The sequence below is a fragment of the Chaetomium globosum genome, genomic scaffold (genome assembly GCF_000143365.1).
Source record: "Chaetomium globosum CBS 148.51 scaffold_4 genomic scaffold, whole genome shotgun sequence".
NCBI lineage: Eukaryota > Fungi > Ascomycota > Sordariomycetes > Sordariales > Chaetomiaceae > Chaetomium > Chaetomium globosum.
Genome location: NT_165979.1, coordinates 2,066,124 through 2,088,880, shown reverse-complemented (window position 1 = coordinate 2,088,880; position 22,757 = coordinate 2,066,124). Strand labels below are relative to the sequence as shown.

At 55.2% G+C, this 22,757-nt stretch overlaps 10 protein-coding genes across 10 annotated transcripts; 4 read left to right on the top strand and 6 right to left on the bottom strand.

Moving 5' to 3' along the window:
- Nucleotides 1-362: 362 nt before the first annotated feature.
- On the bottom strand, nt 363-809 carry CHGG_04389 (uncharacterized protein; the record flags this gene model as incomplete). Its single annotated transcript, XM_001223602.1, has 1 exon — nt 363-809. The coding sequence occupies one exon, from the start codon at nt 807-809 to the stop codon at nt 363-365; it is 447 nt and encodes a 148-aa protein (XP_001223603.1).
- A 1,789-nt stretch (nt 810-2,598) lies between these two features.
- CHGG_04388 (uncharacterized protein) lies at nt 2,599-4,277 on the bottom strand (the record flags this gene model as incomplete). The annotated part of the gene is made up of 2 exons (XM_001223601.1): nt 2,599-3,268; nt 3,742-4,277. The coding sequence occupies 2 exons, from the start codon at nt 4,275-4,277 to the stop codon at nt 2,599-2,601; spliced, it is 1,206 nt and encodes a 401-aa protein (XP_001223602.1).
- A 948-nt stretch (nt 4,278-5,225) lies between these two features.
- CHGG_04387 (uncharacterized protein) lies at nt 5,226-6,670 on the top strand (the record flags this gene model as incomplete). Its single annotated transcript, XM_001223600.1, has 2 exons — nt 5,226-5,460; nt 5,511-6,670. 2 exons carry the CDS (start codon nt 5,226-5,228, stop codon nt 6,668-6,670), a joined length of 1,395 nt encoding a protein of 464 aa, XP_001223601.1.
- A 274-nt stretch (nt 6,671-6,944) lies between these two features.
- Nucleotides 6,945-7,556, bottom strand: CHGG_04386 (ubiquitin-conjugating enzyme E2; the record flags this gene model as incomplete). Its single annotated transcript, XM_001223599.1, has 2 exons — nt 6,945-7,309; nt 7,382-7,556. The coding sequence occupies 2 exons, from the start codon at nt 7,554-7,556 to the stop codon at nt 6,945-6,947; spliced, it is 540 nt and encodes a 179-aa protein (XP_001223600.1).
- Nucleotides 7,557-8,996: 1,440 nt separating this feature from the next.
- On the bottom strand, nt 8,997-13,594 carry CHGG_04385 (uncharacterized protein; the record flags this gene model as incomplete). The annotated part of the gene is made up of 7 exons (XM_001223598.1): nt 8,997-9,298; nt 9,450-9,721; nt 10,203-11,205; nt 11,259-11,658; nt 11,789-13,000; nt 13,062-13,419; nt 13,530-13,594. 7 exons carry the CDS (start codon nt 13,592-13,594, stop codon nt 8,997-8,999), a joined length of 3,612 nt encoding a protein of 1,203 aa, XP_001223599.1.
- Nucleotides 13,595-15,437: 1,843 nt separating this feature from the next.
- CHGG_04384 (uncharacterized protein) lies at nt 15,438-16,328 on the top strand (the record flags this gene model as incomplete). Its single annotated transcript, XM_001223597.1, has 1 exon — nt 15,438-16,328. One exon carries the CDS (start codon nt 15,438-15,440, stop codon nt 16,326-16,328), a length of 891 nt encoding a protein of 296 aa, XP_001223598.1.
- A 519-nt stretch (nt 16,329-16,847) lies between these two features.
- Nucleotides 16,848-17,555, bottom strand: CHGG_04383 (uncharacterized protein; the record flags this gene model as incomplete). Its single annotated transcript, XM_001223596.1, has 1 exon — nt 16,848-17,555. One exon carries the CDS (start codon nt 17,553-17,555, stop codon nt 16,848-16,850), a length of 708 nt encoding a protein of 235 aa, XP_001223597.1.
- A 275-nt stretch (nt 17,556-17,830) lies between these two features.
- Nucleotides 17,831-18,785, top strand: CHGG_04382 (uncharacterized protein; the record flags this gene model as incomplete). Its single annotated transcript, XM_001223595.1, has 3 exons — nt 17,831-17,965; nt 18,056-18,321; nt 18,434-18,785. The coding sequence occupies 3 exons, from the start codon at nt 17,831-17,833 to the stop codon at nt 18,783-18,785; spliced, it is 753 nt and encodes a 250-aa protein (XP_001223596.1).
- A 126-nt stretch (nt 18,786-18,911) lies between these two features.
- CHGG_04381 (uncharacterized protein) lies at nt 18,912-19,591 on the bottom strand (the record flags this gene model as incomplete). Its single annotated transcript, XM_001223594.1, has 2 exons — nt 18,912-19,331; nt 19,397-19,591. 2 exons carry the CDS (start codon nt 19,589-19,591, stop codon nt 18,912-18,914), a joined length of 615 nt encoding a protein of 204 aa, XP_001223595.1.
- A 1,360-nt stretch (nt 19,592-20,951) lies between these two features.
- On the top strand, nt 20,952-22,528 carry CHGG_04380 (uncharacterized protein; the record flags this gene model as incomplete). Its single annotated transcript, XM_001223593.1, has 2 exons — nt 20,952-20,972; nt 21,062-22,528. The coding sequence occupies 2 exons, from the start codon at nt 20,952-20,954 to the stop codon at nt 22,526-22,528; spliced, it is 1,488 nt and encodes a 495-aa protein (XP_001223594.1).
- Between the last annotated feature and the right edge of the window lie 229 nt (nt 22,529-22,757).

Below are 22,757 nucleotides of genomic sequence, written 5' to 3'. Positions count from 1 at the left end.
GCCTAACAGGGTGTTCAGCTCTTGGTTACCTGATGAGGGAACCCGTACCTAGATTGTGACTATCGTCAATATGGTCGACATCGAGATCAGAATCAGAACTGAAGTCAAAGTCGAGGATGCTCGGATCTTCTGTGTCTGCCGAGTTTTTGACAGGTAGTGAATGATCATAGTCGACATCCATGGACGATCACAATGCGTCTTGAGAGGCAACTGGGCGTAAACGAGGTCTGAGAATTGAAGAATCTGCTCGTCTATGCTAATCTGAAGATTCGAATGAAGGTCAATAGATACTGGGTAGGGTCCGACACGGCTCCCGGGGCTCGCCCATAGCACGCCCACGGAGAGGAGGCCCCGTTGTCTTCCTAGTGCTGTTCTACGCAGCTACCCGACCAGTTGGTTGGGGTGGAGGGAATGGACATACACATGGGGGTGACGCCCACCAGCGGGGCGGAGACACCGGCGTACAAGCCCCGGCGCAGACCGTCTTTGGCCACGCTCTTCCTGACGACATCCATGGCGCTCGAGTAAACGCCCTTCTCGGCTGTCTGCAGGCGCACCTTGACCAAGTCGAAGGGGTGGCCGACCACGACAGCGCAAACGCCGCCGAAACCGCCTGCGACGAAGGACCGGAGCTGGGCAAAACCTGCCGATGTTACTGCCTTGGCCTCGGCCTTGATCTCAGCCTTGAGTTCCTCCTTGTTTTCTGGGATGTGGGGCAGCTTCTCGGAGACGGCGTTCGGGAGGGACGACTGCAGCTTCTGGTTGACCGCCGCGGCAGTAGACCCGGATGATGATGGCGACGAGGCCATTGCGCCGGTGTTGTGATAGTTGATATGAGGTTAAAGGTGGTGCGGAAGGCCGGTGTTAACTCAGGATCCCGATGGCGGGTTGTGTCCCCTCCTTCTCTTTGCGCGTGCTTCTCTGTGTCGTGTGTAGCCGAGCTGTGTCCTTATAGGTATCTTCGAGTGTTGGTCTGCTATTTTCGGTTCCAAAGACGGTCGGTATGGCGAGAGAAGTGATTGCAGTTGCGCAAGACAAGTTGATTTGGGTTGGTGTTGATTTGTCTCAAGGGAGTTGCCTCGGAGTTGGGGCGCTTTCGGTGGGGTTTTGAGACAACTCTCGGCCCGTCGCAAATGTTCAGCCATGGACGTCACCCGCGCTGGAGTGAGAACCTCGGCAAAAAGGAAAACTTGCCCCGCCTTCGCTTGCGGGAGGAATTCTGACCCCGAACCAAGAACGACGAGTTCTTTACCACCACACCACCCCTCATGATCGTGAATAAATCGCGCTTCTCTTCCCCATCAACCGCTCTGGAGAAATCTCTTTGCCTGCTCGTGCCTTTTCGCTCGCGTGGCCAACCAACTAAACAATTAGCCACTTGCCCCTCTCCCGTTACCCCACACAGATCAGTGGACCTCCTTGTCCCAAGCGTTAAATCTTGAATGACGGGTTTTCCGGCATCATGGGTTTAGTTAGTCCCATTGCCAATTAGAGGTGTCGTGACAATCCATCCATCCAGCCGTCCCGGGCGAAAGCATCTGCATCGGGCGGGCGGGTGACGAGGGTGTTGAGCCAGCCTGCAAAAAATGATGGGTCCGCGCCAGCTTAAAGCGGCAACCCAGACACCAACATGTGGGATTCGTACACAGTAAAAATAAGGTACGGACGCCAAGATTGCCCCTGGTTATTGGCATGTGAATGCGCCATTTTGGAGATTGGGAAGACGGCATTTGCCACAAAGAGTGAACCTTCTTGTTCCATGCATCCCTAACCCTCTCCCATCCCGTGATACACACAACCAACGACCATGCTGTCGGCAATGAAGAAACACAGGGATCAAAATCATCGCGGATAGTTTGATGAAATGTAATTGTGTTAGGTGGCTGAGATAGCTTCGCGTTCATCTTAATAACTAAGTCGCAGTGGGCGGTCGACTAGGGGCGGCAAACTCACACCTTGAGTAGATCATGGTGTGGTGTGTAAGAGTATATGCGTAGTTGGCACGACCTCCTGTTTCCGAGGCTGGCGCTGACTAGCATTTCAACTGGAAAAAGGGGAGAAAGTAAATCAAAATATAAAAAGCTCACCGTCTAACCCTAGTTACCACGCAACTGAGGGGTAGGCGGCTACGAAAACCCCTGGGGGATTTTGCATCGTGGGGAGACCACATCTCGAACCCGTAGTGTTTACCTCTACCACCCAAGTTGGAACCACTGCGGCACCCGTGGCGGTACTTGGGAGGTGGGTGACAGTTGACCAGTTGGAACTTCTATATCTAGTGCGGAAGGGTAAGAGTTGGGATGGCGGGAAGGAGCAGCGAGAAGTTCGGATGAGAGACGCTCAAACTGAGCGAAAGTTAGGCGGCTTATATATCAGCGACGAGCTAGGGTACCTAACTAACAACAGGAAAGCTGGCTTCGTATGCTCCATAGTTCGAACGGCCCCTTAGTATCAACAGTTCCAATGCCTATAGAGGCAATAAATCTTCCCCATCACCAAATCACGCCAGATGCGTTGCCAGCTACCCAAACACCCAATGCTCCCACAATTATACACCCCTAACCCAAACCCAAGCCGGGTACCCCCCCCTCTCCCCCCTCAAAAAATGCTGGTACTAGGCGTCGACCGATGCGCCTGCGAGAGCGGGCTGCGCCCAACACCACACCAACAGCTCGAATCCCCCTCCCGCTCCACCTGCAGCGTGACATCAATATTATGCTGCAGCAGATAGTTCCTCACGCGATCCCGTACATCATCCATATCCACACCGCGGGCCGCCACCACATGCATGACACCCAGCAACGCCCCCTCCCCACCGGCATTCCGGTCATCGATCCAGAACTTGGGCGCGGCGTAGCCGACGACGCCGCGCAGGCCCGTGATGCCGGACAGGGTGTCGCGCAGGGAGTACTCGATCTCGGGCGGGACGGTGAGCAGCAGGCGCCGCGCCGACGACTTGACCAGCGGCAGGGCCGAGAGCAGGATGAGCACGGCGATGAGGAAGGACGCCAGCGGGTCCCACCCGGACCACTTCCAGAAGTGCGTGAGCACGGTGGACACGATGACGGCCGCGCTGCCGAGCGTGTCCGCCAGCACGTGCAGGTAGATGCCGTACATGTTTTCGTTGTCGTGAGAGTGGGAGTGGCCGTGGGAGTGGGTGTGCCCGCCGTGCGAGTGCCCGTGCTTCTCGTCATGCGGGTGGTCGTGGCCGTGGTCGTGGTCGTGGTTGTGAGAATGGTCATGGCCACCACCGTGAGTGTGGCCGCTGCTGCATCCGCCATGTGAGTGACCATGGTCATGCCCATGCCCGTGGTGGTGGTGCCCAAAAGCCATCATGCCCCACCAAGTTGACCAGCAGCCCTAGGGTGCTGATCACAAAGAGCTCCCCGAGCCTCCTGGTCTCCCTCCCTTCATATATCCGCTCGCAAGCCTCCGTCATAATCTCCACGCTGATGAGTATTAAAAACACTCCATTACCGAAACCACTCAGGGTCTCAATCTTCCCAAACCCGTACGGAAACCTCTCGGCTTGGTGGCCACTTGCTAGCAACGGCAGCAAACAACCCGACCGCTAGAGCCACGCAGTCAAAGAACATGTGTACGCTGTCACTTAAAAGGCCAAGTGAGTCCGTCACATAACCGTAAAACGCCTGCACCATCATAAATGCAAAATTCAAGCTGCGCGGAGATAAGTTAGCCAAACATTCACTCGCCGTTTCAGCACCGCAACTAGATACGAACCTCATAAAGTAGAAGATCCGCCTAGAATCCTTATTTGTCACCACCGCGTGCAACAGCGGCCACCTCGGTGTGTACCGGAGCAACAACCCCGTAAATTTGGACCTCGGTCCCGAGTGCTCATGATGGTGATGCGAGTGTGAATGTGAATGTGAATGTGAATTTGCCCTCGACCGTGCGGCCGTAGGAGGTTCATAGACACCGGCCGCGTCGAAGCTGGCGTCTGTGGGCGATAGCAATGATTTGCCCCCGGGCGTTGATTCCATCCTCCAATGCCCGCCCGAGCCTGATGGTGGAGGGACGTTGATCGGCACGGGGACGTTCGAGTTCGTGCGGAACTGTGTGTGGTTGCTGTCATGGTGGTGGTGGTTCCGGGTATGGGAGTGCGCCGGGGAGTCTTTTCGGCTCCGTGAGGGACTCAGCGAGGTTAAGGACGATGTGTGGGAGTGTGAGTGCGAGTGCGAGTGTGAACCGGCGTTTTCCCCATGGTGATGGTGTTGATGAAGCGCCGAAGCGGGTAAAACATATGAGGAAGCCATTGTGCCCCGTCGCGACAAAGCTCGGGGGATGGGCTAGTTCGAAAGGAAGAGCAGCCAAGGCGTGGGGTCCTTGATTCGTAGGCTGCAGGAGTGTCGGCACTCCTATTATGATCGGGTCACCTGTCGGTGGGCATCGGAGGGCTTGTTTGGAACGGTCGGGATAGGTGATTGCTCCGTACGCTGGATTAGGTACGCGACCCGGTTCGCTGTGCTGCTTGACAACAACCCATTAGCGACGCCGGTTCGACTGCCGAAACTCGACAAGAGCAACAACGCAGTAGTACTCACTGAGATGACCTAGAAGTCTCAAAATGGACAAATAGTCACCAATTGACCAGTCCCATAGATCTGGGTCTTCAATGTTTCCCCGGGGCGCAGTTGAGGAGGGAGAACGGCGCAGTCGTTTCGAGTTGGTGGTCCGGATTTGTTGATGTCAAGTCGTCAAGGAACGATGCCAACACCGCCCGCTGTGGGCCACGCTTCCACAAGGTTGTTCAACTTGTCCCTCTTCTTTGATGCAGCCCCTGTCGCGGTCGCGGTCCGCCGCTTTTCCCCTTCTGACCGCTTACCCCCTGAGCCTATGTGGAGAAGGCTGCAGCATGCAGATGAATCAATGGTTTAATTGGCTGTATGCACGAAATCTAGGCGGGCCCATGTCAACCCCGGAAACACCAAACACCATGCAACCCGATAAGCCGCTTTAATATGGGGCCGAGATTAGCTGGCAAACGCCCAAACACCACAGCTTCCATCGGAAGTTGGGACGAGGCTGATGGTGTGAAACTTCTCAGATACAAGGCTGAGGTTGAAGACGTCAGAAATACCATTTAAGACCATCGCAGCATTTCGGGTCTTTTTACGGGCCACTCCGTTGCAACGCTTTCTGATGCCACGTTGCTGAATTCGACATCAAGACAAACGGCGCAGACAAGTTTTGGCGATGCGAAGATGATTGCTTCACTAATTCACTCTTTTCTTTTTTGCGTCTGGTGTTTGAGTGCACTCACCTTGTACCTCATGTACAGCGTCACAAAGTATGAGGAACCCAAAGCTGGCTCGCCCAAGAAGCCCGTTTCTGTCCATGTTCTTGTTCTGGGAGACATTGGCCGTAGTCCACGCATGACATACCATGCCCTGAGCATAGCCAAGCATGGAGGCAAGGTAAACTTGATAGGGTATCTCGGTATGTGCTTCTCAGCAGCGGTGAAGACAGAATTGGCTAATGTGGCACAGAGACCTCCCCTCACCCTGATGTTGTCAACAACCCCAACATCACCCTCATGGCACTCCCCGCCCCTCCACGCAGGCCGCCGTCCGTTCCCTTCATTCTATTTGCGCCCTGGAAAGTTCTCTACCAAGCCTACCATCTCTTCCACCTCCTCGCCCGCGCCCTCCCACCAGCGGAATGGATCCTCGTCCAAAACCCGCCAACCATCCCTACCCTCGCCATCGCCAGCGTGATCTGCGGCCTCCGCAACAGTAAACTTATCATCGACTGGCACAACTACGGCTGGACCATCCTTGCCGGCACCCGAGGTGCCAACCACCCACTCGTCGCTCTCTCCAAACTCTACGAATGCTACTTCGGCCGCATGGGACACCTCCACCTCACGGTAACCAACGCCATGGCGTGGCAGCTCCGCCAGCCACCCTACTCCATCAGGGGGGGCATGCTAGCGTTGCACGACCGCCCCGCCGCCATCTTCCAACCCATCACTTCCCCGGCCATCAGAAAAGAAACCCTCACCCGGGTCCTCCCACCCTCAGAACAAGACCTCATCCCCAGCATCCTCTCCGGCGACACCCGCCTCATCGTCAGCAGCACCAGCTGGACGCCTGACGAGGATTTCTCCCTCCTCCTCGACGCCCTCGTCGAATACGCTAACCCCCCACCCACCGAAACCACCGCGACCCGACCCCCCCTCCTCGCGCTCATCACCGGCCAAGGCCCCCAAAAGCCGCACTACCTCGCCCAAATCGCCCACCTCACCGCCAGCGGCCGGCTCCCGGGGATCCGCATCGCGACGGCCTTCCTCCCCTTCGCGGACTACGCGTCCCTGCTCGCGTGCGCCGACCTCGGCGTGTGCCTGCACCGCAGCAGCTCCGGGGTCGACCTGCCGATGAAGGTGGTGGACATGTTTGGGGCGGGCTTGCCCGTGGCGGCGTACAGTGGGTATAAGAGCTTTAGGGAGCTGGTGAGGGAGGGGGTGAATGGGAGGGGGTTTGAGACGGCGGGGGAGTTGGCGGAGATTTTGGTGCGGTTGTTCAAGAGAAGGGGGGCGTGGGGGTGGGAGTTGGAGCGGTTGAGGGAGGGGGCGGTGAAGGAGGGGGAGAGGAGGTGGGATGAGCAGTGGGATGACAAGGTGGGGGTGTTGATGGGGTTGGTGATGTGAGAGGGTGGGAGGTTGTCATTTGGTGTACAGGTAAATGTATGGGGTTAAGCTTTCGTCTTGTTTTTGTATGGTTTTCTCTAGTTTGGGTGTTTGCTGGCCCTGGCCCTGAACGCCTAGGCCCTACGGTTCTTACACTTCCCATGAAGCGCTACTGTGTCTTCTACAGACCACCCCCATCATGGAAACCCAATACAGAGCCTCCCCTTGGCCACTTCTCGCCACCTATTATGCCTGCTATCCATATTTACGTCTCCACGCTGCCTCCCCAACTGGTTTAATCCTCCCCCAAGCTCTCCCTCACGCACTTCCGGCACCGCCTCCTAAAGTCCTTGTTGTTCCCCTCCCGCTCGTCACGCAGCATCCTTGCGGCCTCGACATTCGCGGGGCTCTCGTCGTTAGGGTCCTCGAACAGGCTGATCACGCTGAGCAGAATGGTCTCGGGCGTCTGCACGGGGCTCCACCTCTCGCTGGCCGCCTCGTAGCCGTACTTGTCCTCCTCGGGCGGGTGCAGAATGCTGATGCAGAGCTCGCCATTGGGGTAGATGTTGGGATGGAACGGTATCGGTGTTTGGAACACCATCTTTGGGGGCATGAGGGGGTACGTCGGGGGGAAGGTGAGATGTGCGCGGAAGTTGCCTCCTGGGAATGGCGCTGTTAGCGGTAGGCTCGCGTGGTATGAAAGGGTGTGTGTGAGAGAGTGATTAAGCGCACCGCCGTAGTATTTGCAGCCGTCGTTGATCATTAACATGACCTCCCACTGGAAGACATTATTGTCGTTTACCAAGCCGCACGAGATGCCGGGTAGGTCCTTGGCTGACTGCATTTGCTTCAGCTGCCGCGCCAGCAGGGCGCCGGAAGCCGCCGAGCTTGTCGATGCGCTTGACATGATTGTTCGTGGGTGAGAAAGGCGGTTTAGTGCTCGGTATGCCAAAGTAGAGATGGCACAAGCCCAAGAGTCGAGAGCAGTCCCGACGCAATCGGACCCACCTTTTAGAGACCCCGATCGCCGCCTTTGCCCCGCACCACCTCGACCCCACGCTGCCGCTCGTTACCGCTGCCGCTTTGCCCCACCCGCTCTGGCCGCTCACACGACCTTGTCTCAGGCATCCTTTACGTACTTCATAGACATCATCGTGATCAGCTCACCGTCCGTCTACATGGGACGCGCTAAACGCCCGGGTCCGGTTCCGTCGTTGGGGTCTACGGCTTGGGAGCCCGCACAAGACGAGATCTGAATGGCATATTCCAAATGAAGTGCCACACCAAAGTAAACTCTCTAATAAATCTTAAGACGTTCAAGCAGTTACCTTACTCAAAAAGCCGTACTTCATACTTTTAAGGCGATACCAATGAAATCTATAGGTACATACGAGTTTGACCTCTCCTGCTCCATTCTTCAATCTTCATCATGATTTAAAAAATCAGATAACTATTCTTCTTTCCACTGATCTGATGCCCCATTATCGCACCTAAGCCTCTTCATTTCCGCTTTCATTTCTTAGCATAATAGCAAGGATAGGGACGGTTGTTAGGGCCTTCGATTGCCATCATTATTTCCTAGAAACGCTTGAAAAGCCGGCTGCTGGGGCCTCAGCGTAGGAAGGTTCCCTAATCCCGAAGAGATAGATAGGGATGGAACTTACACAACCATGTCTGGCTCCTCCTAGATCCATATTGTCATGCCCAGCATTGTACAAAATGATGCTGGCTAACAACTGACGGTAATATCTATTTTCGGCATCGCAGACTGAAATCAAATGCGCCTTGTTCATTGAATAGCCGACTACTACCTTACCGTCGCATGCTGGCCTCCATGAACCGTTGACTTACCGTTGGTTGACGGCTCCTTAGTCTAAACTGCTGAATATCATAAGCTAATATCACCCCGCTCGTTTTATGTGACTGGTTTACTTAAATAAGCCGCTGAAACACCATTGAGTCGTTCATGTAAATCAACCGCTTGTTGCGATTGAGCCGCTAGTTTTGCTGAGTCGTTTAAATGTTAACTGAGCCGTTATCACAACGGCTTGTAAACTGTGAGCCGTTTGTTGTTGTGAGCTGCTCCGACGTTTAGCCGCTTATTCAATGTGTGCGGTTCGCGGTGTTGCCGACCCGGTTCGCTCGCATCGCGCCCCTCCACGCCCGCCGGATCCACTCTGACCCACTTAAATACACGCTTATGCAGGGCTCAACTGGTCAATTCTGCTGGCACGCCAGGACATGCGACGCGCGCGACACGTCGCATATCCCGGGGAGCCAGCACACTCAAATGAGGTGCTCTTTTACATGCCCTGTCGTTCCTCGCGATCCATCCGTCCATTGCGCATCAAGTGAACTGCACGCGCCAGTTAACCCAGAGTAGCTCGGTATCCGCCTCCAGCTCAGTGTTCCCGATGCCTGTAAGCAGGCGGCGACCCGGACCAGTCGTGAAAGGTACCATATAAAGGCGATCGCGGCGTAGAGCAGGCAGGCCGATAAGTCGGTGTCGACAGTCCTCGAGCGAAGCCGCCATGGCAATGTTGGCACCAGACGCGGCCATCTTCAAGATCGGAAGTCCGGTCAGGGGCTCGGTGCTGCCGGTGTCGGCGAGTGGCGTGATGACTAAGAACACAAAGAACTGGCCAGAACCTGACAGGAATATTTGTTAGCGCTCTGGGCGTGGTTGGTCCGTTGTCTCGTCAAGCGCAGTTTGCTGATCGATAGAGTGGTGGCGGGACGCTTGTCGGATACCCCGCTCCATATGGGATGATGACGAGTCGATCAGAAGGTTCTGACTCACCATGCACTGCTTCGTGCGTCATGATATGCTCAAGTCTGCCGACGTTGCCGTCGCGGTACTTCACGAATTGGCCCCGCTGATAGACCAAGCGCTGGACACCTTTGGGTTTGGTGCTGATGGGTCCGTCTCCAAACGAAACCTTCTTCCACCACCTGATATGCCAGTTCGTCGTCACAATAATGTTCTTGTCATAGTCCACCCGGTATGCATCGCGAAGCATCCAAAGGAAGGTTGGCACCAATGCGCCCTCACGAACGGGAAAAGCCCATGTCCTGGTATACACGAGCCTTCACCAAGACCAATACACTTGCATTGGGATGCAGGTCGTCACCAACAATGATGTCCCAAATCGAAGAATCGTCGTCATCGTTCTGGAGACCTTCGCGCGGTAGCAATGATGAGAACAGAGAAGGGGCTGCCGATGCCAGATTCTTGATGTCGGTGGTGATATCGGGGTCGTCATAGCGAAAGCCGTCGAGTAGTGTCAGTCGAACCGTCTGCAGCATATTCTCGTACGCAAGGCAGTCCTTTCTCGGGGTTACGATGGTTCATCGTGAGCACGATATTCTTCCAGAGCCTGGTCACGTATCAGCCCTGTCGCGACGAGAGTATGGGAGGTACTCCTTCCCATGGTACTTCTCCTTGGCGTGCGGGGGGTGGGTGTCGGAGACTCGAGCAAGGGTCGGTCGGAAAGGAGGTACTTCATCGACCTGTGGCCCACTATTAGACTTTTCAGGGGGCACTATCACTTACTTGTGTTTCAACTCGCCAGGGAGAACCATCATCAACGACACCAAGCCATATTGACGGAACACGTCGACATAGTGCAGGCCAACATGTACGTTCGGACGCTGCGCCCACTGTCGATATTTGCTGGCCTTCTGGGCGACGGTAAGCTGGCCGATGTTGATATCATCGTCGACAGCTTCCTCGTCCTCTTCGATGACCGGCTCGATAGTGTTGCCAGCTGCGGGACGAGGCGCGGAGGGGGCAACGGATCCGGCGCGGGATGATGCAAGTGAGCCACGACGCCGGGCAGCGGCAGCAGCGGCAGCGCCAGTAGCAAGGTTAGTAGAGCGCGACGCCGCCTCGCATATCAATTGGAACATACGGCGGCTAATTCGGATCGTGTCCATGATAGTCGCAGGGTCGCGGTCGTTCGCATCGAGTTCAGGTGCTGATAGGATCTCGTTGGTCTTGACGATTGCCGCTAGCACCAGTGTCAGTATCTCGACAGCGCTCTTGTGCTCGACCTTGGATGCTATAGCCACATCAGTGTTGGTGGCTTGCCCGCGGGTGAGCTCGGTTTGCGAGAAAACACCCCGTACTGCCTGAACGAAAGGGCGCTTCAGATCTGCCTCCGTCAACCACAATAGCGAGATGATGGTCATCAGAACCGACCATCGCGCATGCTCCTGCAGACTGTAGTTGAGTACGTTATATGGGGACTGGATTCGGGCCCAACCAGGGGGGAAAGGCATCTGGCGGAGGATCTTCGAGTATGCGACGACGGCATCAGGCTTCAACGCAGCATCAATCAGGATCTGGTGAGTCATCTTCGTGATACCGTTGAACTCGGAATGTGCTGCGTCGCCGGGACGACCGCTGATGAGATCTAGTGCTGGCGCAACCTGGTTGAACTGCAGGACGGTCAAGCGATATACCGTGCTTCGTCGAAAACGCCTGGCTTGCGGTACTTCTGAGGCAGGTCGTCCATTGCACGACGTAGTCGGAGCATCTCGACATGGGCCCGTGTCTGGTCGAGTATGTTGAAGTCCAGTTTATCGCGCTTCTCGACAGGGATCCTACAGTTACGGCAGCCCAGGTTAGCCGCCACACTGAGACAACCCGAGTTATCCTGTTGCTGCGGCATATCGCCAGTGAAGGCGATGATCGGGGCACACAACAGGGTCTCCACACCATTGATGGCAACGGTGATGCCCTGGTCGAGGGCCTTGAGTGGGGCGAGGGCCTTCATCACATCGTCGAAGTTGGCGCCGTGCGGACCTAGGGTAACCGGCAGGACGTTGATCTGCCGTGTATGCTCGCTTCTCGGCATCGCTGCAATCTGCAGATAACAACCCATAATCGACTTCGTCATCGTGCGGTACAAGCCGAAGCCGTCATTGAAGTCCAAGCATGGGAGGGACCGAACTTGACCCTGTTCAGGGCCAATAGCGAACTTGTTGATGAGCACCTCTCGACCGAACTGTATAACCTCAAGCGCCGGGGACAGGTGGGACCAAGCATGGTGGCATAAAAGCACACTGTTCCTTCATGAAGATGCGGCGGATGAGTGGCATGCCGATGCGCTCGCGTGGATCGTCGTCGAACTCCACCTGGCTACCAAATGCATAATCGAAACCGATATCGGTGCGACGACCGCGAATCTTGGCCGATGGAACGAGCTCCATCGGGCTATAGCTCAATACCCATTCGTTGTCTGTAACGTTGTCGCGTGTTGGGTTGGTCTTAATCTCGATCGCCTGGTTCGCAACGATATTCTTGATAACATGGCCACGGAGTACCCGCGCGATAACGAGTACAACGTCACCCTGCTGAGCCTGGTCGACGTTGTTGTTTGATGCGGCTATCAAACCGAGGTCTCGAGTGCTGTCGCGACGGTCGCGGTATACTGCCATAACTTGGCCGACGTGAGGCTTTGACGTGTCATCTGCACTGTGACAGTGCCTGCAGTCGCGGAATGTGCACTCGAAGTCGACGATGTCGCCGGGGAAGATCGGGTCCTTTGGGCTGGCTGGAAGCGGCGGGTACCAGACAAAGACGCCGCTAGTGGTACGCACTGAACCAGCCCACTGCATGGAATGCCAGGCTTCGATAGGGCTATCGACGAGGTCGGCTAGACCATAGTGCATGCCCTTGGCCAGTTGCGAACCTTCGATACGGCTGAGGAAATCTACAGGGTTTAGGAAGAAGAGGTCCTGTGTAGGGTTCTCACCCGTCGTCATGGCGGTCACCTGGCGTGACGAGGAGAGCTTCTTGGGGTTGAGTGGCAGGTCCTTGACGGTTCTCATATCGATGTGCGGCAACGATTCGCGGACGTGACGCTTGAGCGTATCGAGACTGTCGGGTAGCCGGTTAACTTTGTCGGCGTCACGACCGAGCAATTTGAAGAGCTCTAGCTGTGTGGCATACTGCTTTCGTGACACGCCATTCACGATGCAGTAGAGGCCCCAGCCAAGGGCGAAGTCAGACAGTCCATGGATCTTGCGGGGTTGCTTGATCGACTCCGACGCCGCGAAAGGATCCGTCATATCCTCGCCATACTGGTGATACGCCTGCCAAGGCGTAGCAACGGCGATCTCGTCGGCAACATCCTCGGCATCTGTGGCATCGACCTCGTCGTCCTGATCCTCGACGGTATCAGCAATGTATTGGTACTCGGCCAATGCCCGTAACTCCGACTGCAGTGGCGCATCGTCGGCAACCTGGTATTCGCCAGTGTCGGGGTCGGGGTCGGGATAAACGACGTGGTCTTCTTCGATTGCAGCATCGACTAGCGCATGGGCAAGTTCGTTCTCGTCAAAGTCCTGGGAAAAGTGTGTCAGTAAGTTCTGTGTCATCAGGGCGAAAGGTACTGAGTAAACTTACGGTTACAGCCTGCGGTTCCCAATCGTCGCCGAAGTCGCTACCTTGGTCGAAATCTCCGGAACCGGAGGGAATATCGGCGAACGCAGCATCGTCGTCTACCTCTACCGGGTCTGCGTGACGCGGTCGCTGGGATGGGGTATCGTTACCGGGTTGGTTGGGCGATTCAGACCTCTCTCGCTGTCGCTTGTCGACCCGCCTCTGTAAACGGCGCCGAATGATCGCCAGTTTGGTTCGGTATTGGAGTGCGCGGGGCATCGTGACTGTCGCCAAGCTCGGCACGGCGATGTGAGATGCGATCCGTCTCTCGATGGGCAGGTTTTGATACCCGTTGGTGTCCACGCAGTGACTACGACCACGACTGGAGGGATGTTGAAGTGGGCGAGACCGCAAGAGAGTGGGAGAGGAAATTGGTCGGTATAGTGGGGTTGAGTGGGATATCGCTGGCTCGGAGAGGGGGGCATCACTTACCACACAACAGTCAATTCGACGCACCGAAAGTAGGAAGGAGTTGCCGCCACGCCGATCCCCGTCATGGATAGACGCTAAGGCCGTCCCCCACCGGCTTACCTTATCGCAACCGCTTATAGCAAGAGCGGCTCACGACTCAAACCGATCACTGTCGGCTCAGAGCTCGGAGCCGCTCATGGAGACAAGCGGCTCATGGAACTAAACGGCTCATGGCTCATAAGTCGGTAACTGCTGGCTCAATTGTCACAAGCCACTTGTCAAAAAACGCGGCTCACACCCATATACAGCTTGATACCAATGAGTTGGACATTGATGGTTAGTTTACAATTAGTGGTACGATAATGGCTTAACGCAGAGAGCGGCTGTGTCTTTGGGAAACGTTTTATATACGAGCGGTTGGTTGACGGCTCGTCTACTAAGCTGTTCAAATATAGAAACGTTTGCAACTATAAGTAGCTTAAATGAACTAAGCTGACTTTCAACGGCTCACTCTGAGCGAGCGATTACTTTACGGCTCGCAAGCACCCTACATACTCCCCTATGTAGCCCACCAGCTACGCAAATACTCCCGTCGCTTCGATACTTTCCATCCATCCAAGACGGTTGTCAGTGCTTGAATCTTTAGGCCCAGCAGGAAGGGTGTCTGGGACATCTTTTATCCAGTGTCAACTCTCTGTGATAGGCGCGGGTAGTTCCCTATTAACACTTTTAGTACGTTATTCCGCCAACAAAACCCTTTGAATGATTTACATGCCATCAAACTTCTGATCGTAACCGGCCTGGGTGTTGAACCAATACCTGTCTCCGGCCACACGGTTTCCGTTCCGTTTGTTCGAAAAAGAAAAAAAAAAAAAAAAAAAAGAAAATGAACATGTGCCCTGAAGGAACAAGTGGTAGGAGCAACGCGCCGCTAGACTAAGGTATCTTGGTATTCTGTTTAAGGAACCTTTCTCGAGCCTTAGCTCCCAGGGTGACATGTCATCGTCTCAGCTTCGTCTTGGAACTCCTCGCCCAGTCTGATAGGTGCGCATCCATCCGCAAGTCTTTCACGGACCGAACTTTCATGGTTCACGGGAGAGCCAAGACTCGGATGAGCGTCAACCTTGCTGATCGGTTCTCATTTATCGCGGTTCAAGGTCACTAGTATCCCCAAGAAGTGTTGTCGTCTCAAAGGCGGATAGGGAACCCTCCGCAATGTGACGGCAAAGCCGGGGACTCGGACCGCACTGTTGACTGTTTCGCAGCAAGGGTCGATTTCTGTTAACGCCTGACTACGAGGTTATCTAGTTGGGATTGGTGGCTTTAGAAAGACAAGATATGCCAAGAGAGATGCAATATAAGGTTCCCCAGTTTGGCCCGGCTCCTGCGCCTCGGTTCCGGTCTTTTGAGCTTCGCTTAACGCTTTGCACCACTATCCGCGGGGAAGTGTTGCATCGTGTTCAACGCTTGTAGTGTGCACAGCAACTCCCGATCCTACCACTGACTATTGCGTGCCGAGACTGCCATGTTTCCAGGGGCGTGATTGTTGAGTCAACAGATCTCAGATGCGCGCCTATCGAGATGCAAGGAACCATCTTGCCATGGCTCTTTTGGGAAGGAACTGTGAAACCGCCGTTGAGCTGGTGATCGTTGACTAAATCAAATGCCGCATCTCATTGCCGAAGATGAGATTGACTTCTTGGAAGTTGTTGAGAATGGCAGCTGACAAAATCATCCTCCTTATCCCCCGGCGATGCGGTGACAACGCCAAGGACAGAACGTCGTGATGCTGGCGGCCTCCTATATAACAACCGGATCTTGTCGCGAACAAGCGGAGGATGAGCAGCAGAGCGGCAAGGAAGAATATCGATCCTGCTTCTGCCCCTGAACCTCGTCGCATCCCGACCCTCTCCTGACCAACCCGCCGACATGCAGCTTACCAACCTCGCCCTCTGGGCGGTTGCGGCCGTCCAGACGGTTCAGGCGCACTACCGCTGGAGCAAGCTGATCGTCAACGACCGCCTGACGGGGGACTGGGAGTACATGCGCGAGAACAGCAACGGCATCATGCCGACCAAGCAGTTCATCCAGGCGAGCGACGACTTCCGCTGCAACTCGGGCTCGTTCGCCAACGCGGGCCGCACGGGCGTGTACAAGGTCAACCCAGGCGACAAGATCGGCTTCCAGCTGTGGTACTACGCCACCATGCAGCACCCGGGCCCGCTCACCATCCACATGTCCAAGGCCCCCAACAACGACGTGCGCAACTACCGCGGCGACGGCGACTGGTTCAAGGTGCACCAGATGATAATCTGCAAGCCGCCGTCGAACGGCTACCTGAACGACCAGGACTGGTGCACCTGGGACCAGTCGACCGTCAGCTTCACGCTGCCGCGCGACACGCCCCCGGGCCAGTACCTGGTGCGCGTCGAGCACATCGCCCTGCACGGCGCCAAGGATGGCCACACCGAGTTCTACTTCGAGTGCGCCCAGATCGAGGTCGGCGGTAACGGCAACGGCCAGCCGGGGCCCATGGTCAAGATCCCGGGTCTGTACGACTCCGAGGACCCCGCGCTGAGGTTCTGGATCTACGGTGTGCCCAACTACCCGTACACCAATATCGGAAAGCATTCCGTGTGGACCGGCGGACAGGCCAACGGCGGCGGGAACTCGGGAGGCGGTGGAAACACCGGCGGTGGCGGCAGTGGAAAAGCGCCTCTGTATGGACAGTGTGGAGGCAAGGACTGGACAGGCCCGACGTCTTGTTCCGAGGGGACTTGCAAGGCGACCAATGAGTGGTACTCGCAGTGTGTCAAATGAGCGAAGTACCCGGAACGGGAGGCTACTTGATAGGCTTGTAATACGAAGGGCGTTTGTGCCCTTCAAACCACTAGGAGATACTAGTTGTATTAGGTAGCTAGGTAACCTAACACTTTGGTCTTGTTGCCTCAGCGGCCATACAGTTTCGGCGTAAGGAAGTATGACTTGCCTTTATCAATCTCCCCAAAAGAGCGCTCGATGTACGATACAAAGCCAGGGTGACCACTACCAGTGATTGACGACATAACCCCGTGGCTCGTTCCCTTCTTGAACCCGATGTTTGTTGCTGGCCGTCTAACAATAGGGTTCCGAGACCAGAAGTTTTTTGTTCGCCGAAATATAGCTGTTTTCGCGCTTCCATATGCTGTTCTCGATTGCCGCCCGCATCCCGCCGCAAGGCGTGCAACCATCGAACCTGAACTCCAAACGCCGTCCTATGGTTGGTATCTTCGCCCACCTAAAACCAATGCGAGCTTTTATCCGTAAAAGCAATACCTCAAAGTTGCCCCACCCATCCTATTACTTCCTCGTAGCCCCAAAACCCGTGAACCCCATAGCGGCCATCATGTCGTCTTCGTCATGTTCGCCCTCGATCCGAACATCATCCCCATACTCAGTCTTGACCTTCACCGCAGCCTCCTTCTCCAACCTCTTCCGCTCCTCCGCCTCCTTTCGTTTCCGCCTCTTCTCCTCCCTCTCCTTCTCCTCCTCCTCCTTCCGCACCTCCAACCGCTCCGCAAGCGAAACGACCTGCTCCCTCTTGCGCTCCTGCTCCCGCTCCCACAGCGCCTCGATGCGCGCGTGCACCTCCTCGGCCGTCGCCTTGCGCACCTCGCCTGTAGCGCCAATGCTCCGCTGGTGTTGCATGCTGTTGGTATGCTCGATCCATTGCAGGTTGTCCTTGAAGGTCAAGTCGCAGGCCTCGCAGTAGAAGCCGGCGCCGCGGCCGCGCTTGCCGACGCCGGCGCCCGCGGGCACCAGCGTCGACGTCCCGACCAGCTTGCTGAAGTCCTGGGTGGCGTTGCGGGCCGTGGTGAGCGTCTCGCTCCCGTCCATCGGTTTGTAGTATTTCTTGCCCGCCATCTTTGCCTCCCATCGTGCCTTTCGCTCCTCCTTCTCGGCCGCCTCGCGGTCTTTAGCCTTAGCCGCGTACTCGTCGAGGTCGTACTTTTTGCGGAAGTCGGTGTCGCCGGCCGCCTGGCCGTATGCCGATTCGTTTTTGGGCATGGTGGGCGGTTTGCTGAGGATCGGGTTGGTTTGGGTTGGTGAGCTTGTCGCGGTTGGGAAAGACGAACACGCGATGTCTCGGCACGGCACATGCATGCGCCATACCCATGCCCCCTGTAGCGACCACCCCGATAACGATAAACCACCCCTGTCGGCTGTTCACGAGAAATTTTGGCGGGGCAGTTTTGGCGGGGTAAATTTCGAACGCCGCTTCTTTTACCTCCGTTCTAAGCTCTTCGTTTCGACAAGATAACACGCATTTTCTCAAAGACAAAATGTTGTATTTGGTTGGCCTTGGTCTTTCTGACGAGACGGACATTACCGTCAAGGGTCTTGAAGTCGTGAAGAAGGCTTCTCGGGTGTACCTCGAAGCGTACACTAGCATCCTGCTTGTCGACCAGTCTGTCTTGGTATGTAACCAACCATTCTTGTATTTCTTCTTTTTTTTTTCTTTTCTTTTTTTGCCAACTCCAGGCTCGGCTAACGCTAATGCACAGTAGGAATCCTACTATGGCCGCTCCATCGTAGTTGCCGACCGTGAGATGGTCGAGTCTAACAGCGACGAGATCCTTCGCGATGCCCAAAACGTCGACGTAGCCTTCCTAGTTGTCGGCGATCCCTTCGGTGCGACGACCCACACGGACATGGTCCTCCGCGCGCGCGAGCTCGGTATCCAAGTACGGACCGTCCCCAACGCGTCCATCATGTCGGGCATTGGCGCCGCTGGGCTCCAGCTCTACAACTTTGGCCAAACCGTCAGCATGGTGTTCTTCACCGACAACTGGCGCCCGGCCCAGCTTCTACGACCGGATCAAGGAGAACCGAGACATTGGTTTGCATACGCTCATCCTTCTCGACATCAAGGTCAAGGAGCAGAGCCTGGAGAACATGGCCCGCGGCAGGAAGATCTACGAGCCGCCGCGCTACATGTCGGTCGGCACTTGCGCACAGCAGATGCTCGAGATCGAGGAAGAGAAAGGACTGGGAGCTTATGGGCCTGAAAGCTTGGCCATTGGCGCTGCGCGGGTGGGCGGAAAGACGGAGAAATTTGTCGCCGGTACGCTGAAGGAGCTCTGCGACGCCGATGAAGAGCTTGGGCCCCCGTTGCACAGCATGGTGCTCCTAGGGAGGAGGACACATGAATTGGAGCACGACTTTGTCCGCGAGTTTGCCATCAACAAGGAAAACTGGGATAGGATATGGAAGGCCGAGTACGAGGGCAGGCAGTAAGTCAGTCAATGCGATTGATCCTATCATACAAATTCGTCCAGGCAACAGCTGGCTCGGCGTCAAAACCATGAGATATCCGTCCACCACGGGGTTCGCGTTCAATTTGGCTTCCCAACCAGCATCCACCTAGTGAGACGATCTCCACTGGATGACCTCGGTGGCACTGATCTCACGCAACTTGTTCACCGACGCTGGCTTCCCCGTCACCACCCCCTGGGCAACCTGGGCCATTTGCCCGATTATACTCTTGGAAGAGATGGCGTAGTGCGCCGTAGTCATCTGGACCCGGATGATGCCGATGCGAGGGTCGTTTACCCCGCCGTCATGGACGCCGTCGCCCAGGTCTCCCAGCCAAGCCTTGAGGTGCTGGCTGTAATGCTTCTGGACGAGAGACCGGTCGGTGACCACATTGGCTGTGCCGCTCACCGATGCCCAGTCACCCGCGTAGTTGAGGAAGCTGATGTTGATGTGCGAATCGCTGGCAATGTCAACCGTCTTGCCCGACTCGGTGTTTGTGTGGAACAGGAGGTCGATGCCGCCGCTTTCCTGTAAAGCGTTTGATTAGGGGGACAATCGCTTTGTTGCTTGCGCGGTTGGGGCGGATTACGTACCTGAGCGGCCAGCGCCATACACCTTGACACTAAGTTTCCGGAACCGGCGTCCCGAGTGGTCATCATCCCAAACTTGCAATGCGTCATGAAGTTGCTGAGGTCTTGGACTTTCTGATCTAACGGCACATCCTCGTCGGCGTTGGCCTCTTTGTAGGGATCGGCGTGCTTCACTGAAGCCTCGGTCTGTTCGGCCATGTTGGGTATGGAGCCTCTCCTTTCTATTTGTTTGCTTGTTTGTTGTTATTTGCTGATGTTACGGGCTGATGTTATGTGTTGCCGTGTAAGTCGCTACTATATGTTCTCGACCATCAAAGACAAGGACAAAGTGTGTAAGCGGGTTGCCGTATAACTAGTTATGTATCCCCATCCGGATGATGATGTAAACTTTGAGCATGCCATCACCACAACCTGGATAACCGGCCACTGACGTCAGCCTGCAGCGGAACATGTCATATTTGTAGTGGCGATTCTGAATAAAATCGATTAGGTACCTTGTATCTGCAAGAAGCCTAACGATGCATCAGTCGTGGCTTGGCAGGGTTTAGCCACCGGCGATTCGAGCTCAGTTAAGTTCCGAGCTCTTTAGATATCCTATGCACCACGATCCACACATGATCCCAACCGCTGTCGGTGTGGATTACTGCTGTCTTCATCTTGCTCCCTGAGGGCCATAACACATCAAATATGACCATTAACATCCAACATGGCATGAAAAGTGCCTGAGCCATTTCTTTTCTTTTTTTCGCTCATCCTAGATTACCGCCAACTCTTCTGTTGGTGTTTCGCGCTCCGTTCCATCCCAACGCTCACTGCTAATCACGTTCGCTTTGCACTTCATAATCTGACATGGGTTAGGCAGGCGGAGCTGCACTTGAGTGCCCATTTTTTTTTTTTTTTTTATTTTTTTTTTTTTTAAAAAAAAAAAAAACAAAAAAAAAAAAAAAAAACATGTAACTGCTTCTCTCGGTCTCTTTCTGTCATCCACTAGACATGCTAGTTAGTGGATTCGGATGCAAACTCAACTCAGCGTGGAGCGGTGGCGCATTAGTGTCATACCGTGGCGTTTTATCGCTTAGGAAAGAAGGAAGGAGCCCCTGAACTTCGGATGTGAGAACGCTTGACCCAAAGCATCATGTCATTATTCGATTGTGTTGCCTGGGGAATTGGTTCCTCTTTCCAAATTCGACCAAAAACACATACATGGAGGACCTTAGCTGTTTTCTCTTCCATTTCTCTCATTTCAACACGGGATTTTTCTCAGTCATTGAGGGCCCGAGCTGAGGCTTCCATCCATTCATCCCACGCGCACATTCTTACTCCGTCAGCGGCGCCACATCGTTCTTCATCAGCCGATCAGTTTTTTGTGCAACCGACGACTTTCCCCAACAAACGGCCAACTACGCGTTCCATCATCCCAAGCGACACTCATTGTCCTTTGAGGTACTAACCCAACATTTGTTGCAGCGACCCCGCCATTTAACACGCAGATCGCGACTTTCCAGATCAATCGCTTGCCCACTTTTCTTCGTCGCCGCTTTTCCCCTCACTGACGAAGATGAGCTGGGACCCAGACACCGTGAGTGAAATTCGCCCCCCCGCACGCCATTTCCAGCGATGTGCTCGGCCTCAAATAGGATGTATCAGGACTTTACTGATGCTTTATAGAGCGTCATACCGGGTGAGGAACGCGATCAAGAAGAGCAGGCCAAGGCTTGGTATGACGAACCCACCCGCGCTCGAAATCGGTTACTCGAGGCCGAGAACTTGCGCCTCAAAAAGCTCTTGCGAGAGAACGGTATCTCCTGGGATCCTCGGTTGACTCTCGACCCGGACGATCTGACCAGAGGCTCTTGGTCTTCTCCTAAGCGGTCTCGGACTCGCAAATCCAAGGGTTCGATGTCACTTTCGCCGCAAAATTCACATCTGCCCATGCTTCCCGTGGAGATCCAGCTCTACATCTTGGAGTACGCTTTAACAAGCAAGACGCCGATTATCGACCCTCTGTCCAAGTCGAACCGAGACACCCTGTCAGCCGCCGAAAGAACGGCCGATAACCAGATTGCGATTGGCTTCCTGGCGACCTGTAAAGCCTACCTGATCGAGGGCACTCGCTTTCTCTGGAACAATAACACGTTCATCTTCACGAGCCATGTAGCTTTGCGCAACTTCGCCAACTTGAGCCTTGAACACCGCAAAGGTATCAAGTACGCCACTTTCCGCATCATCGCTCGCTATTACGATGACGAAGAGCGAAAACATCTCGCCCCCTACCCTTCTACGGCCGACACATACGCCAAAACGATCAATCTGAAGACAACCCTACGAATCAAGGAGGAGAATCTCGCCCGCAAGGGGTTTCGCAGCTACACGTGGGAGCAAGTCGTAGACTTTCTCGACGCGATGCGGCCACCTTTTGACCCCCATCATCCCAAAGGGCAACCGCGCCCTCGCCTCTTGCCTGGTTTAGAGACGTTGAGGATGGATTTTGTCAACTTTCCCGATAGCTTTCTCAGCCCAGGCTCAGGATCCTTCCTTCACAGCTTTGCATCGCACGATCTGGGCTGCACACTAAACGAACTGCAACTGACCGGTCTCCCGGCCTGCGATCTCGGCGATGAGCTGGTGTCCGAATTATCTGGGATGGTTAAAGATGAGGGCCTCGTTCTCAAATCAGACGCCACTTACGTCTACTCTGGGAATCAACTCCGCCAGATAGAAAAACCCCCGAAAGGCCAGAGGCTAAACCGCTGGAGCTGGATGACATCTTGGGATCCCAAGGTAGTTCGCTCGTGGAAGGCTCTTGCAGACGAGTATGCGCGCAGTAAAAACAAGCCGGCAGCTCCACAGCCCTCTCATGCCCACCACCGCCATAGCCACGCCGGACACCACAGAATGCCACCGGCCCCCAAGGAGGAGGGACACCCGGAATCTCCCTGGAAGGAACGCCGGACACTATTTAAGCGGGTACCTCGCCATAAGCACAGCGGGGAGCGCATTTGGGTCGAGTTCGACCGGCTCACTGGCCTTGAAATCGACCCTCTAGATTACGATGAAGAAGATGACGAATACGACATATCCGACCTCGTCTGTCCCCATTGTGATGTCATGCACCCCCCTTCAGGCGAGCATTGATCAATGGATGAAAGCTCTAGATCCATATGTTTTGGTTTTGGTGGTGGGATGAAGGACCATCGCGACAGGATTGCTCCTGATATCGTGGTGCCTGTGTTACAATAATGGCTTGTCCGTCGGCCTTGTTCATGAAATCATGTCTTGCTTTCTTACAATATCTTGAACGGCTTAAGGTCCGGAGGGGTGGGGGCATCATCATTTACACGGGGTATTGCGGCACCGGAAGGTG